Source organism: Pollicipes pollicipes, unplaced genomic scaffold (assembly GCF_011947565.3).
Source record: "Pollicipes pollicipes isolate AB1234 unplaced genomic scaffold, Ppol_2.1 Scaffold_4881;HRSCAF=5763_pilon_pilon_pilon, whole genome shotgun sequence".
Lineage (NCBI taxonomy): Eukaryota > Metazoa > Arthropoda > Thecostraca > Pollicipedomorpha > Pollicipedidae > Pollicipes > Pollicipes pollicipes.
The window spans coordinates 56,104,154-56,121,108 of record NW_023596576.1 but is presented as its reverse complement, the minus strand read 5'-3'; the positions used below and the strand labels follow the sequence as shown (position 1 = coordinate 56,121,108).

At 61.3% G+C, this 16,955-nt stretch overlaps 1 protein-coding gene across 1 annotated transcript in view; it reads right to left on the bottom strand.

The window, feature by feature from the left end:
- Positions 1–16,955, bottom strand: part of LOC119100626 (uncharacterized) — a 112,611-nt gene that overhangs the window by 69,872 nt on the left and 25,784 nt on the right. Inside the window, exon 3 of the mRNA XM_037223703.1 lies at positions 13,236–13,274. Within this exon, the coding sequence (XP_037079598.1) occupies positions 13,236–13,274 (39 nt within the window). The remainder of the gene's footprint in view (positions 1–13,235; positions 13,275–16,955) is intronic.

Here is a 16,955-nt window from a genome sequence, read left to right as displayed (position 1 = left end):
TTCCCTGAACTCCACCCCGCTGACCCGGCTGGAAGTCCTGCCAGCGAGCCTCCCCTTACCCTGCATGGAAGTCCTCCCAGCGACCCTCCCCTGAACCCGCTGGAAAGTCCTGGGCCCCCCCCCCAGCGATCCTCCCCCCGACCCGGCTGCAAGTCCTGCCAGCGAGCCTCCCCTGACCCTGCCGGAAGTAACTGCCAGCGAGCCTCCCTGACGCCGGCTGAAGTACTGCCAGCGGCCTCTCCCTGACCAACGGCTGGAAAGTCCTGCCAGCGATCTCCCCCTGACCGACTAGAAGTACTGCCAGCGAGCCTCCCCGACCCGGCTGGAAGTCCCGCCAGTGAGCCTCCCCCTGACCAGCTGGAATCCTGCCAGCGATCCTCCCCCCGACCCGGCTAGAACTGCGCCAGCGAGCCTCCCCTGACCCGCTGAAGTCGAGCACCTCCGGGGTCGGGCTCTCGCTCGTAACGGCTGATTGTTTTGCAGGTGGCCGCCATTGTCCGCGAGAGAATGGGCGTCGTTGTATAACCCGAGACCGCTTCCTGTCGGCGCCGACATGAGCGTCGGTAGCCCTCTATAAAACGGCCGATTACAAACGGCCGTTGGACTGCGACGGCGGCGGCGCGGCCGGGAACGCTCGGTTTCTGTCACGGCCCGGTGGGGGCGGACAGAAGATGATGACGGTCTCGGTAAACAACGCACAAATGGCGATGGTGTCCCGAGGTGTAACAGATCGACAACCTCCAGCTGAGGTCCGGACCGGTATGCGCTGCAGAGCGTCTGCCATCGAGGGGTCAAAGAGGATGTTCTGTGCAAATAAGCGGCAACAACTCATGGCGCGTACATGACGTTGGCTTGTAGCTAGCAGAAGTTTCAACCCGGTGGCGGTTGACCGCCGCTGGTCAGACGGGTGCACGCCGCCGTGAGGCTGAACAGGCAGCATTTCTGGGCCTCGCACAGGCGATAACGGCCTGGCAGGGGAGGCTACCAGACGGGGGAGAGACGGCACATTAACCCTTTCCGAGAACCGTCCGCAGGCGTCCCAAGCCGAGCCGAGCCAAGCCGAAACGGTGGGCACGGCTGGGCCCGCCCGGGCGGTGGAGCTCCCACGCGCCGGCCGGGGCACACCTGTTTATCGCTGGCGTGACCCTCTGGGAAGGTGTCGTTTACTGGTTCACGCCACCGCAGTGGTCTATTAACCCGCCCCCGAACCATGGGTCCAGTGAGGGCAGGGCGGCGGCGCCTGGCTCCTGTCACTCGCCAACAAAACAAAACCGCTCGGCGGACATCTTGGGCCAGTCAAAGAACAGTGGCGCAAAGTTTCAAAGCATGGCGCCTTAAGTCACCGAGCATGGAGACCCCACGGGGCACGCCATGCGGTGGCCAAAACATCGACAAATCGTTGAGCGTGAAACCGCAGCGGAGCGGCCACAGCAGATCACAGCCGCTGCCCGCTGTGATCTGGGTCGGGGTCGGGCCGCTGCAGCCGTGACTGACGGCAATGCCGGTATTTCTCACCGCGAGACGGTCACGGCCACGACGGAACAGGAACCGATATCTCGCGGTGTCCGCAAGGCAGGCATGTCCAGCTGGCGGTCAATGTCCCTCTACAGAAGACCGCACGGTCGGCAGGTGTGGGGGCAGCCGGGCAAAGGCTGCCAGGGGTCAGATCTTTGCCTCGGGATCACGGGTGGTTCGTTGCGTTGGAGCAATGCTTGGTGTTGATTGTTCAGTTGAATAGCGTGACGATTACTTCCGATTTCCTGGCCATGAGGTGGCAGCTATACATTCGTACAACTGCCATTATGCGGAAGGCTTCAGGCGTCATGAGATTGAACAGAATACATGGGATTTGTGCAATCAGTGCGGGCTTAAAAGGACTACCGCGACATAATGGGTTACAAAAATGTCATTGTGCGAGTGACAAAAGGTGGCACTACCGTCCTGATGAGTCCGTGCGGCCAATCAAACTTGTGGCATAAAAATCGATAGACTTATTACAACGTGAAAAGAGACATGGCCTAGGGTACGGCGTTATTGAGCTGAGTATGCTCCCACCTTATATACGCAAGTCGAAACCGGTCTTTTGGTAAGCCCTTTGAAACGGCCCTATAGGCCTTCCTTAACTTCTTTCCTTGACGTATTAGCACTTTCACTACAGCAGCTGTTTACTGAGGGGATCTTATGTTCGTTCTGCGAATAATAATATTAGCGTTTTTATGTGTGCCCAATTTCTTCAGCCTAATCACAGTAATTCAGCCTTCTATCAACATTTTTTCCCAGACACCAACTACCACCCATCTCGGCCTCCTCGAACGCCATTGTGCCGTCGCACAAGGAGCCTAGGTGCAGAGCGCTATTCCCGAGTGCCGCAGCCTACGGCGGCCCGTCTGTTGCACACACAGGTCACCGACCACAACAGCCCGGCCCTCGATGCCCACCACGACAGCCGCGTGAGGACGCCGTCCCGCGGCCGTTCCGCAGGTGCTGTCCCTCCCCCCTCGATGCCCACCACGACAGCCGCGTGAGGACGCCGTCCCGCGGCCGTTCCGCAGGTGCTGTCCCTTCCCCCCTCGCCCCGGAGCGTCCTCGTCGGCCGCGCTCTTTGTGGCCCACCCCGGCAGCTCCTGACGAGCGGCAGCCGCGGCGCGAGGTGCACGGAAGCGTCGCAGCCATTGACACCACGACCACCTGTCCCGTGCCTTCCGACTGCTCACCCGGCGCGTCTTTTCGCTGCTGTTCTTGGTCAAAGGCACGGCTCGTGACCCGTGCGCCCAGTGTCAACCCTCATCTCCTCTAAACAGCTCGGAAGCCGCTCTGGCAGGTCTGGGGGCAATCCATTCACCGCGCGGTGAATAGCACCCATACGCCGCGTGTCGGGCGACAGCCAAAAGCCAACAGCTGCGTGACGCCCGTGCGGTGCGCACCTCAGCCTTGTGACACCCACACGCCTCACGTCTGGTGACCGACAGTCACCCGTCGGTCGGCCATTCTCGGGCCAGCTCGGCGCGGCGCGGCGGCCGCCGGGGGCGGCGTAACCGGCCGGTAACCTGCCAGTGATCGCCCGGCTCGCTCCTCCGGGACCCGGCGCCGTCTGACTCACCTCCGGCGGCCGCTCCGGGCGGGCGTCGGTGGGCGTGCCGAGGCGCACCACCTCGTCGGCGCCGACGGGGCGGTCGGGGGCGCGGCCGCGCTGCCGCGACTTGTCCCGCAACGGCGAGGCGCCGAGCGACAGTTTCTTCCGCAGCGAGAGGCGCTTCACCAGCCTACTGGCTTTGGCCGCAGGGTGGGCCTCGCCGGCGGTCGGGAGGGAGACGTCGATCGCGCCGGCGGGAGCTCGGACTGGGGAAGGGTCCCCACGCTGCTGCTGTTGCTGCTTCCCCGGCCCCTCCAGTCGCAGTGGGTTCCGGTCAGCGTGCGCCCCCGCAACACTCCGCTGAAGTATTGTGGACGCCGATGACGACTTCAGAAGCGCGGGTCTGGGCGAGTCGCCCGGCGAGGGGTGCGCTGCTGGCCTCGGGACACGCTTGCTCGCCACGTTCATCGACCGCTTCGGCGACTCCGCGTCAAGGATCAGCTTCATCCGGCGCATCGAGTCCTTCGGGTGGACAGTGTTGACACGTCGGAGGGCCGACGAAGAGGGCGAGCCGTCATGTCGCCGCGCCTGCCGCCTGCCGCTCTCGTCGTCCGCCCTTCCCGCCACGGACGTGCTCTCGGACCGCTGCAGGGGCGGGCTGGCGGCGTCGCCCCCCGCCGCCTCCTTCCCGTCCCGGTTAGGCACCGCCGGCCGCTGCCGCTCCAGCTTGACGTCCAGCGTCTGCATCTTCTCGGCGTCGCTCTGGCGCCGCGTCGTGCCGTCCATCCGCCGCCGGTCCACCACCTTGAGCGAGCGCGACCGCCGGCGCCGCTTCAGGTCGTCGCGGGACCGACTGAGTGTCGAGCATGCCACGACAACACTGTTCTTCTCGAGCCACACAGAGCGCCCGTCCACCTGCAGCATGGCTGCCGCTGGAGCCGGAGCCGCCCGACGCAAAGCAGGTCTCCCGCAGCGCCGCCCGCACCACCCGCACCGCCGCCGCTGCAACCGCTCACCGGCGCGCGCCGCCGCCGCCACTGGCGCGCGCGCGGGCGCGGCGCGCCTCCGCCCCACACACCTGCGTCCGGCCGATGACGTCACGCCGCGGCGGCGGCGGCGGCGGCGGCGGCGCGGTTGACCCCTGACCCCTGACCCTGACCGCGGCGGGTCGGCCGGGCCGCTGTGAGACGCGCTGATGGACGCTTCCGCCGCTCGGCCTGACAGGACCCGGCGCCGTTGCAGCGAGGCGGCGATCGCGGGTCCGCCGGTTCGCAGGGGGTACCGCGGGTCACACGAGCAGCCGCGGATCCAAGTTCAAAGAGGTCGACCGCACGAGGATCCGCGGTCACCAAGGGAGCCGTGCAAGCGAGTCCGCAGGGGGCATCTGAGGCGGGACGGGTGTCGCTGGGTCGGCAGAGTGCGTGACCACGCCGGCTCGGCCGTGAGAGCACCGCCGACCGCGTCCGATGAGTCCATAAACTACCCGGCGCGCCGGCGGCCACCGAGCGGTTTTTACGGCCGCTTTTTCACGCCGGCCAGTCATCCTGGCGGCTGGGGCCGTCCCAGTTTTTCTCGCGTGTCCTGTGTCACGCCGTCACGACTTCGGCGCGAACACGGCGGACGCGCCGCGATCCCGCGCGACACCGCCCATCGATCACCGCGCCGAGGAGCATCAGCTGAGCAGCCGCTCACCGCTCACGAGCCGCCGCGCTCGTGACCCGCCCGCGCGCGCCGATGAGGGCGGGGGCGGCTCTGGACCCGCTCTCTGTCGACGCCACGCGGCGATCGGCCGGCGCGATCACCGTCGGCCAGGCCGCGGCGCCTCACTGGAGCCGGGTTCAGCGACTGGTATAGACCCGGGCAGCCGACACAGCTCAACCAGCCGGCGGAATCCGGACGGAACAGTTACGCGTGGTGATTGGAATCGCCGAGTTTGGTGGTTATGGGTCCTGGACCGTGCCCGTTTGGGCAGGATTATTAGCGTGGGATGGATCACGAGGGATGAAGTTTGATACAGAAAATCCACGGCAGCCTACAGACGTTAACAGCATGTGTATCTCATGATTATAAATGGCCGTTCTCTGCTCAGGGGTCTAAGGACCATCATCTCCTTCACTTTGAAAACCTCCGTTCAGCCTTGAGTCACACAAAATAGCCTATCATTCCGACCTGCTCGCCCAGGAAAGCTGGAAGTAACCAATGTAAAACATGTATTGGAAAACGCTGATTGAGCAGACTGCGCATGTCGTATCCATAATCTGCCAGCATCATATACGCCGTTTGTTATACCTTTCTTCCACTTTGAAACAACTTCTTACATAGTTAATTGGCTACCGATAGCGTAGCGAAGCACTGTCCACTGGAAGAATTTACAGTCAAGTACAGTCAGATGGTGAGTACTCTATATACCGAAGGCCGTTTGCCTGGCTTGTGCTGGAGGCTGGCCGGACCGGCAGCCTTTGTGCTCCTTGTTTCTCCCCGAAGGCCAGCACTATCGGTGCGTCACACACATAACCACCGGTGTGCAACCGAACACTGTTTCTTTCCACACGATGGTCTGGCATATGGCGGCGCGCAGTAAAACGGCACGTGCGCGAGCTGCCGGCGCGGGATCCCGCCCGGGCCGTGTGTGCAGAGGCGTCGGGGTGAGTCTGCTCGAGCCCACGCCGTCAGCACCGACCAGCGCCCCAGTCCCGTCGTCAGGTCCGCATTGATGAGATATCTGGAGCCACGGGCACGTTAATTCATGATGATAATCGTCTGGGAAAATGTGATCAGGCGGCGCTTGCCAGTCGTACGCATTTTTCGCAGAAACTGCTCGAAAAACTGCATCGAGAATGAGGAAAAGTCGATGAAAGGTTGCATACGCCGGGGTTCACATTCCAGCCAAACAGTAGAATTGAATCCAGTTTGACGGAGTCATGAATCATCTCGCTGCCTCACTCTGTAAGGCATCTCGGATGAAAATAGTCGAATACTTCAAATATGACTACACACAAGCATAACGTAGCTCGTGCGTGTGGAACGGAGGACCCAGCACATTCGTTAGGCTTCTAGCATTACAAATCTCGCCAATGGTATTTCCGGCAGCAGTTCTGTCAGCTGACGGCTGTCTCACTCCAGGACAGGGATCGGCACCGTCAGCAAACCATCGTCTGGAGTGTGCAAAGCCTCGGCCTCAGACTGATGAGGTCCACAGACCACCTGATCTGAGACCAGCTGATCTGTCCTGTCACAGGTGGGCCAACAGCAGCCCTCTGCGTGTTCGGTTTAACTGCGTCACAGTCCCCTGCTGGCAGAAGCACGGCACTGCGCTGGGGTTTTGAATGCCCGTTTGTCGGTGGAGTTGAGCGAGCCTGGCTCCGACCCAGTCCATCAGCCTGTTCCTGACTCACACCACCAACGGACCCCGCTCCGTACCATCCGCAGACGCCTCCTGAGCTCCCACTCCCCCGTCTGTTGACCGGGAGCTGGGCGGGAGACGGCCCGCCGTCAGCAAATCCCACCTGCGCCCCCCTCCCTGGGATTGACTGACTGGGCGGCCCCGCCGCCAGCAGCCGCGTCCCTGGGACACAGCGAGAGGCCCATCGAGCCGAGCCGAGCCGAGCCGAGCGGAACTGGAACGGTTCGGGTCTGCCTCCGGCCACCCTGACTCATACATACGTCACGTGGCGCCGCGCTCACGGCTTGGGAGAGTCCCCTGAGCGCGATGGCGATGCGGCCGGAAATCGCCAGCTTCCCTAGCACGTGACCTCCGGCGAGACCGCTAGGATCAACCCGGCTCGACCTTGTTATTGCACAGAACAATGAGACGGGGCAACTGGGGGATAAGTTGCAATATTCCGTCCGAAGGTCATGAACACGTGAGGATCACAGCCGCTCCTCTCGGTCACGAACGCTGGAAGCGGGGGACGCAACAGTGGGCGGCCCTTGTCTTCCTTGGACGGCGACTGGGCGGGGCGGGACGAAGACCGAGGCGGGGGCGCGCCCGGGGTTTGCCCGGAGCGGCATCGAACGAAGATTGCATCTGTCTTCATCACCGTCGCCTGAGGAGCCACCGACACTGACATTTTCATCCAACATTCACCGCAACGTCGGCGAATACCCACCCATCCACGATTTAAGCAGTTCAAAGAAGATCAGCGCTACTTATTGTTCGATGCATTGATAAGTAAGTCCGGAATGAATACGGTTTTTCCGATTTTGGGGGACATTCAAAAGCGTACTCGCTGCAAATCTCCGTGGGACCGCAGCGGAACGATCCGGCCGCAGAATACTTCCTCGTAGTCGTGGTATTGGACACCACTACGTGCGAAGAACCAATGCCACTTTATGAGAGCCAAGGCCACTATTTCCGAACAACCAATGTCACTCTCGACAAGCGGCTTCGTCGTCCTTGCAATGACACGTGCCACATCCCGCTCCGAAAGCGCACGCCAAGCGACAGAGCACACATTTACGACCCCTCTCGAGCCGCCGTACTCCCTTCCGCCACCCGGCGGCCGCGCACGAAGCTGACGACGGAGGCCGCGGGACAAAGAGCGGCGCTGCGTCACGCCGGGCGCAGGGCCGCTCGGGGCGACCTCCGGGCCCGCCCCCGCCCCGCCCCGTCCCGTCCCGCCCCGCCGCCGTCCGCGTGCCGGTGCGCCCAGCGGGTTCCGGTCCGGCGGCGCCGGCGGGGTAAGAACGCCCGCCGTTGAGGGGCTCGGTTGGACCGCGAGGTGGAGGCCAGATCGCCGGCTTCCGGCCGTCGGGCGCCGGTGGCCCGTCGAGGTCCGGCCACGGGTGACGGCGGTCCGACAACGGTCGGGCGGCACGTGACCGGTGGAGTGGCTCAGGTCGGGCCTGGGCGATGCGTGACTGAAGCTCCGCGCCGGCAGAGCGCGGCGGTCCTCGGAGCGCTGATAACAACGGTAGCGCCGCTCCCGACTCACACAGAACAGCCGGGGCACCACAGCCTTTTGACGCTGGCGAGCCAGCACTGCAGAGGAGACAAAGGTGACCCTGATGCACGCAAGAAATCCCCCACCCAAATGCCTCTGTTCAGTGGCATCTTGCGTCGCCCCACGGCCGCACTTAGTCACAATTTGTTTGTCGGAGCTGAATAGAGATTTCGGTCGGGTGCGAGTGAAGGCTGGAGCGGGCGGCGCGACCCGCGAGGTCGGGGTGGCGACCCGCCGCTCGGCGCGCCTGGCCGACGGCGACACAGGGCCGGCGGGGGTCGGCAGGGGTGCAGCGGCCGCGGCCGGGCCGCTCCCGACGGAGATCGGCACACCTTGGCCCCGGCGCGACACGGCGACACCGGCGGCGCCACAACTCAGCGGCCGGCGCGCCGCGGAGAAGGCCGCGCTGGGTGGTGTTTACGGCGGCGGCTGCCGGCAGATGGCAACCGTATCGGACCGGCCGACGACTCAGAGACGACCTCCCGGGTCGATCTCGACCCGGGAACGTCATAAAAACGGCCCAGGTCGGGCGGGGGGGGGGGGCGCTGGACGGGGTCTGCGTGACCCGGCCGGGTGGTCCCCCCCCCCCCCCCAGCTGAGCCGTGTGTCACCCAGCCTCTGACAGGCGACGGGGCGCACCGCCACCTCCGCTCTGCAGGGATGGCACTGCACGGCACGGGATGCTCGCAAAGGACGCGTGCGCACGCGCATACGCAAGTTTACGTAAGTGTTTGGGAAAAAGAGACGTCCCCCGGCGGTGAATGTAATACACGCTGCACGCAAAGCCGTCTACGATTACCACACAATACTATGCCACCGAACTAAATTACATAGCATGCCTATGGCGTGAAAAGGCAAGTGTTTGGTTCTCGATGCCCACGTGGACGTGGTAATTTATCAAAAGGCGCGCGTGCATTGATACTGACGCTCAAAAGATCAGTCATGGGTGTCGGCTTTCAGAAATCGACGATCGTTTCCACCACGCGCTGTCACAGAGGGGAAAGCACGGAACAGAATAAATGATGACGGCCCACGCGATATGTCGACTAGTTGACTGATGCCAGGAGGCCGATGTTCACAAAGCTGTGCGGCAACAGGAGGAAAGTGATCCGGCCAAGGCCGGGTGGCACGAGCGCTGCCCGCCCGCGCTCACCGACTCCCTAATGAGCCGGCAGCGCCGCTGCCGATCGGCTGGCGAACGCGCCACCGTAATTAAAATCCCATCATTCCGCTGATGCGGCCGCCACCAACTCAACCGCGATTTGGTCTCGAGCTCCAAAAACAACACGCCCCATGAGCGCCGCCATGCCCTCGCCGGTGGCTGCTACTCCCTGCCGCCACACGTGGGCGACGGCGGCGGCGGCGGCGACGCGGAGGGCCAGGCCGGCCACGCTCCTGACGCCGGTGGGCGGCGGCCGGGGCCTCCCGCTGCGGCTGGCCCGCTCCCGTTGTCGGTGCGTGACGGCCGACCGGCCGGCGGCACGCGCCGGCAGCGGGACCGGCGAGGTCAAGGTGCGGTCACACAAACAACCCGGGCCCGGTGACACCGGCCAGAGCGGGGCCGCCCAGGGAGCAGGCTGCCGGGGCAGCGGGCCCAGCAGCACGAGCACCGCGGACCTGCTGGAAGCTGCGCCTGCCTGAAGGGCATACCGGGACGGATGATTGGTGCGGATGACCCCGGGCCGGCCGTCCTGTCATTGGGAGCAGCGCGCTGTGATCAGCCAGAGAAAGGCTGCGACGCGGCACTGAGAGTGTGCGGAGGTCACGGTCCGGTCCAGTGTAAGGTGCTTGCTTAAAGAGGGGACGTTACGGCGCGGTGGTGACGTAGATGTGTGTCACTGAACCCGGCTCGATAAAACAGCAGCTCCACTCTCACTAACACCGACCCGCTTTACGTTACGACACAGGGCTTTCAATCCCCGTAAAAACAAGGAGACCTAACGCTGCCACGACGTCAAATATTGCATAACTTAACAACAGTACCTAAATATTGATTGAATCACGTCTTTCACCTCATCTCCGACACATTTAAATCACGGCTGATGGAAGGGATAGATCGTGGGGCTGTTTGATCAGATAGAATTCCCCTGTCTCGGCTCTCTGGCGACAGCCGGCCTCTTGCACAACTAGCGACACCAGTGCGCCGGTTTAGCAACAGCTGGGCCGCTTTGGCCGGCCAGCAAGGCGGTTATAATTGGCAAGCATCGCAATGCCGCCAGAGTGGCAAATAGACGCTGGTTACCTCACCTGCCACAATCAACCCGACCATGGGGCAACCCAGGTCATCACAATGAGCCGCCGTGACTGGTCAGCAGGGCTGCGCGAGGTTAAACGGTCCTGAAATTGGATCGTGAGCTCCCGCACTTTGCCCCCGTTTCCATGCGCTCCACAATGCACACGCCGCTCCCGGAGCACTCTCTTGCCCTCCGTTCACCGGCAGGTAACCACCAATACAAGAGAGGACTGCTTTCTAGCCTGCTGACCCTGATTGTGCGGCATTACGGAGACGGTGATGATTGACATAATGGCGCTGGCGGCCGGGCGGGCTGGCGCCGGCGTCGCCCGCCGGTCTCGGCCGAGACCCGCACGGCCGAGGCCCGCCGGTCCCGGTGGTGCGGACCTCCGCTTTCCGCAGCGACTCGCCGGCGCTCGGCGCGCTCTCCACGGCGCCGAGCCGGCAGACCCGCCGGCCATTGTTCGGTCTGAGCAGCGTTTCACAAAGGCGATTAAGCCATCCGGATCAAGCGCGGTGCGCTCACCGGAGAAACGCTAATTCGCAGCCCGTAACGCGAGCACAATGGCGCAGGAGGCGCAGACTCGACATCTGGCGCACTGCTCGGGACCGGCGGCTCGTGAGCGGCCAACGCGCCTCGCCAGAGTCCGGACGGCCCGGGCTGCCGAGGAGGCGGCCGGCGTCGGCCAGCGACCGGCGCACCGCGAGGCGGCCGGGGAAAACGGCCGAAAACGACGGAAAACGGAACACGGGAAACGACGCCGACCGCCGCTCGGAAGCCAGCCCAGTGTTTATCGATCCTGGTTTCAGAAAATTGTCGGGCAAGCGAGACCGAAGCGGAGACGCCACACCTGCACGGCCTGGCGCCTGTAATCAGACGCGGCGGTCTTCCAGCCACGCGATGGCCTGCGCCGTCAAAATCGAGATCGCCGCGGTGAAACGCTCCGGTGGCGCGTGACGCTGTGACAGCGGCGTGGCCGGTGGAGACCCCTCGTCCATGGCCGCCGCCGTGCGCCTGACGGACTGACGGCATCGAGAGCCAGCGAACACTCCGCGTTCCCCAGCCCCCAGCCTCCGCCCCCAGCCGGCACCCATAGCGAGCCAACGAACATCCCGCGTTTCACAGCCCCCCGCCTCCGTCCCCAGCCGGAACCCATCGCGACCCAGCGAACACCCCGCGTTCCCCAGCCCCCAGCCTCCGCCCCCAGACGGAACCCATCGCGAGCCAGCGAACACCCCGCGTTCCCCAGCCCCCAGCCTCCGCCCCCAGACGGAACCCATCGCGAGCAAGCAAACACCCCGCGTTCCCCAGCCTCCAGCCTCCGCCCCAGCCGGAACCCATCGCGAGCCAGCGAACACCCCGCGTTCCCCAGCCCCCCGCCTCCGCCCCCAGACGGAACCCATCGCGAGCCAGCGAACACCCCGCGTTCCCCAGCCCCCAGCCTCCGACCCCAGCCGGCACCCATAGCGAGCCAACGAACATCCCGCGTTTCACAGCCCCCAGCCTCCGCCCCCAGCCGGAACCCATCGCGACCCAGCGAACACCCCGCGTTCCCCAGCCCCCAGCCTCCGCCCCCAGACGGAACCCATCGCGAGCCAGCGAACACCCCGCGTTCCCCAGCCTCCAGCCTCCGCCCCAGCCGGAACCCATCGCGAGCCAGCGAACACCCCGCGTTGCCCAGCCCCCAGCCTCTGCCCCCAGACGGAACCCATCGCGAGCCAGCGAACACCCCGCGTTCCCCAGCCCCCAGCCTCCGCCCCCAGCCGGCACCCATAGCGAGCCAACAAACATCCCGCGTTTCACAGCCCCCAGCCTCCGCCCCCAGCCGGAACCCATCGCGACCCAGCGAACACCCCGCGTTCCCCAGCCCCCAGCCTCCGCCCCCAGACGGAACCCATCGCGAGCCAGCGAACACCCCGCGTTCCCCAGCCTCCAGCCTCCGCCCCAGCCGGAACCCATCGCGAGCCAGTGAACACCCCGCGTTCCCCAGCCCCCAGCCTCCGCCCCCAGCCGGAACCCATCGCGAGCCAGCGAACACCCCGCGTTCCTCAGCCCCCAGCCTCCGCCCCCAGCCGGAACCCATCGCGGCCCGACGCCACTGAGGAGCCCCCGGCGTCGTATTACGATAGATCTGTCGCACCTCATGTTCGATAACTACCCATAGTTCGAGGGCAAATTCGGCTTTATTCGCCGGCAAATAACCGTAATTGGGCGAGGCCTAATTTATCTAACAGCCGTGAGACGCGTGTTGAACCACGCTGACCGCCAAGGCTGCCGGTCTGGAGCGCAAACCTTCCAAGGGGTCTCGCGGCCTCGCGAGATGGAACAGCTCACAACAGGTCTGTCTGAGCGCCGGCATGGGAGTCGGCTTTCGTAACGTCAGTTCATGACAAACATCAACTGGTCTCTGCCACACCAACACCGAAGTCCGATTGATCTACATGTTGCCAAATTACCCGCGCCGTAAGAAAGTGAACGGCCTCGTGAAAAGCGCCGGCTCCGCTCAGAGTCGTTGTTGTAAGTTCTCCTATACCGTCTTTGCTGTAATTCATCACTCCAGGCGATGCACTGAGCTTTCAGATTAAGGCAGACCAAGCACAATACGATGAGGTTACCGTTCCGGAGCTGACATGCAATACTCTACCCGGCATGCATAGGCATTTACATCACTTACAAACTGGCTGATTGCCTAACGGCTCAGTTCAAGGTTGTAAGGCTGCGACCGGGCGGGCCTGAACAGGCTAGACCACCCGTTTTTACAGGCTTGCACAATACTCGCTGACAATCGACGCATGCTGGCCGCTCCAGTTTTTGACTGACAGCGTGGGTGCCGAGGACAAATTCAGCTCTAAGTATCTCCATATCACACATGCCGCCGTATTTCTCTGGCCGCGCCAAAGGATCACGCGATAGCAGATCTTTGACCGGCCAGCGACATTCGGCTACTAGGGCTCACACGGACAGAGGTCATGCACCACCACCAACCTTCCTCGTCCTCGGCCGAGTGGGTGTCACGGGAAATATCTGCAAACACGCCGCTGGCTCAGACCACAGGTGGGCCAGCCGACAGGTCGTCGCAAACGACGAGAGGCGCGAGCGGCAGACGGCTGGGTGGCCCGGCTAGGGGGAGCAGGGTTACAGCGTGGACAAAAGTGACAGTCACTCAGGCTAAGGGGGAACAGGGTTATAGCGTGGACAAAAGTGACAGTCACTCACGATAGAGGGAGCAGGGTTATAACGTGGACAAAAGTAACAATCACTCAGGACAGGCGGGAAAGGGAGGAGAAGTGGAAGAAAACATAACCGAACACATTGCAAAAGGGAAAAGAAAACGTCACCGCGAAAAAACGTATGCACGAGAAATGTTCGCAAACGCAGTGACCCTGCTAAAGGAAACTGGGCCCTTCGTTGACTTGTCACTCACTGCAGGCACTGGTGACGCATCACTGATCGCAACGATGCATAGTAACAACATTACTGCGGTGCCCTCGAACATACACTCCATGCAATTTAGCGGATATCATCTGTCCGCCTTTGTACAATACCTTGCACTGTCCAAAGCTTTATGTATCGACAGCTTTGAATAGCATCAGGACCAGCTCCACCAACTGCTTTGAAATAGCGCAAACGCGTGAACAGTAGTGTAACAGGGAGAAGGAGTACATAACCGTCGCTGTTGAGCAGTGATGAGACAATGAAGAGTAAGCATCCTAAATCACTAATAGTGGGATAATGGCTGTCGTGTTACATACTTTGTGATGTCAAAGGAGTCTTCCAATTAATTATTTGCTGTAAACTACAAACATTGCAGTGTTGGAAAAGGAATCGACTCAGTAAACCCGGCGATACCGCTTGGTGTACCGCTAGCAGCATTATAGGGCTGCAAGAAATAAAAAATGTGCATTTTTGGCTGGCAAGAAATGCGCGTTTCAAAAAGGTGAAATGACAGTTTTGTTTCAGAATGTGATAAGGCATCATAATCCACTTCGAAAGGATCGAGTTCTGAAAATTTAAGCGTCTACAACTTGACCTGCCTTTGCCGGAGGGGGAGGGGTTATGGACATTAAGGAATAGACCATGATAATCCCGTCCATGGATTGTATTTACATTTCAAGCTGAATCAGATTGCGAATGCGAGCTCAATTTTCAACAAATGCCTCCGTAAAAACCGCACATTAATGCTTTGATAAATGCAACGCCTAAAAAATAATAAACAGCCCATCACGCGATATCAAATCCTTCAATCCGACCTTGCCCATTCCTGGTAGTGTGGCATGCGGCACGTGTGAGGAGTGGGTTATCCTGTCGTCCAGGAGGCCGCAGCACGTGGCGCGGCCGTTCCAGCGGTGAGGGTAGCTCCTGAACCGTGACGTGCTGTGACAGGGGAGGGGCGGGAGGGGGGGGGGGGGGTGCAGCGGAGCATCGCACGCCAGCGTGCGGTACAGCCGACCCATCCCTCTGAACGCCGCGGCCGCAGGGAACCGAGACGGACACAAGGCGGGCGGCGATGACGCCTCGAGATCCTGCTTGAGGGTCCGGCTCAGTACCCTGGCACCGAGGACGCGCGTCACGTCCGGCACGGGGAAGGGGGAGGGAGGGGGCACGGGTCAGGTCTGCCGGGGCACGCTGGCACGGACGGGGACATGTCAGTTGCACGGCGGTATGCCGGCCCACCGCCTTCCTATCCCGCCAAACCAGAGATGGGTGGCTTTGGGCAGCCGGTTTGTAGCGGCCGGAAAGTAGGCCGGTGTGTGCGGCGGACTTTCCGCAGCGCACCGCACCACCGGTCCGTGATCCCCCAGGTCTCCCCCCCCCCCCAACCCACTCGTCCCCAGTCTAAAAGACACGGCTCAGGGATCTTCTCGCCACTGGGACGAAGGCAGTATAGGATGTTGCCTTCCGGACTGCCGAATAACCCCGTGTCTGTCGTATGCACTATATCCCACACGTCACTGCTTCAGGATGAAACGTCCTTTAACGCTGACCCGTGCACCGGTCAGTTTCAGCTTACTCAACAAGTGGAGGTCCATGTCTGATTCCGATCAGAAGCCTTTGTTTAAAACAGACGAGTTTTTCGTCAGATGCCAAATGTAAATTTCGTCAGATGTTAACGGTATCAAAGTGGCCGCCGGCATGAGAGGCGATAAACAAACAAAGGACATCCGTCAGCCTCCGAACAATGCGCACATTCCTTTCCTTTGTGCAAAGGTTGGCTTTGCTATTGTTGTTTAAGTTGTGCTACGCCGTGCATTTAAGTTACGAAAGCCATATGGAAGATAACATCTTCAGCCGCGCCATGTAACGCTGTGACATCAACGTCCTAACAGTTACCTTGACGATGCACTACGGCACATAGATAAGACTTCAAGGCCCTGCCAATTCCTGCTTTGTGTTTACTGGAAAAAGCTTCTTTGCTTGGCTTAGTTAGAGAATACCTATGCTTCGGGTAAATATTTCTGTAGCCTCCACAAGGACAATATGAATGGCATTGTTGTCGACAGCAGAAACTTAATCGAGCGAAACATGAATGGAGCCGCGTGATGATTATCAAGGATAAATTTATAAAAAGAGGACATTAAAAGACGTCAATACTTAAGCCGTGGAGCCCAGCTGATCTAGACATATCATTGAAGAAGGCATCGAAATTCACTTGCAATTATCATTGCTAAATCGAGCCGTAGCTAAATCGTCACTCAGCCCATATGGCATAGTGATTTCAATCGGCCGAATTAAACATTGCCGTACTCGTGATATAATAGTGCGTGGGTATCTCCAATGTCGCCGTGCTCTCTTTAAATTTGTCTTCGCCGACTGAATTTTGCCAATGCCCAAAGGCAGTGTCAATTTTATTAGTGTTCACTGTCCATATGCCACTTACGTGTCATTGCCATTGTCTGCCTTTTGAGCATGCTCGCCTTTTGGCTTTTTTTCTTTTGAATGACATTTGTTTAAGACGTCTAGCAGCCATCACGCCGTTCCGGTCATGTTTCACAATAACGAGAGTAACAGCCGCAGTCTCAACACAGTTATGCTGCTGTGCGTCCATGTCGATGTTATCCATGTTAATCCCATGAAAAGCAGAGCGAAATGTGCCGAAATGCAGGGCTTTTGAGACTAAGCCACACTAAATACCTTCTCCGGTGAAGATTTAACAATGAACGAGTACCGATCTTAAAGAAATGTCTCTCAAGTCACACATCGCTTTGACAGCTACAAAGCCGCATGTAGCAGTCTCTTGTGACGTGTTGCCACCCGGTCAGGAATTGGCGTGAACGCCACATTCACAACACACATCCCCTTCCCAGTCGTCGCAGCAACCGATGCAGCGTGAGCCAGACACGCCTGCGGCCACCGCCGACCACTTCCTTTCGAGCCAGTAAACGAGGAGGGCGCGCGGGGGGGGGGGGGGGGGGCAGCGCGGCCAGTGGCGCACACCCCGCCACGGTGCACTGAACTGGCGGGCGAGACCGAGGTCGCTGGGCCACCGGCGCGACCACCGCGGCTGTGAGCTCCATACGGCCCCCTTCCATACGGCTCCATACGGTCCGCTTCCAAGTCAGTCCTGCCGCGAGGCTAGCGACCCAAAACGGCGCCAGCCAGCGGCCAGTTGGCTGTCTGGCATTGGCAACGCAGCTTGGCGAAAGGCGCCTTTTCATACAGCCGAGCAGTTCCAGATTTGGCCGTGGGATAAGGCACCCCACGGTG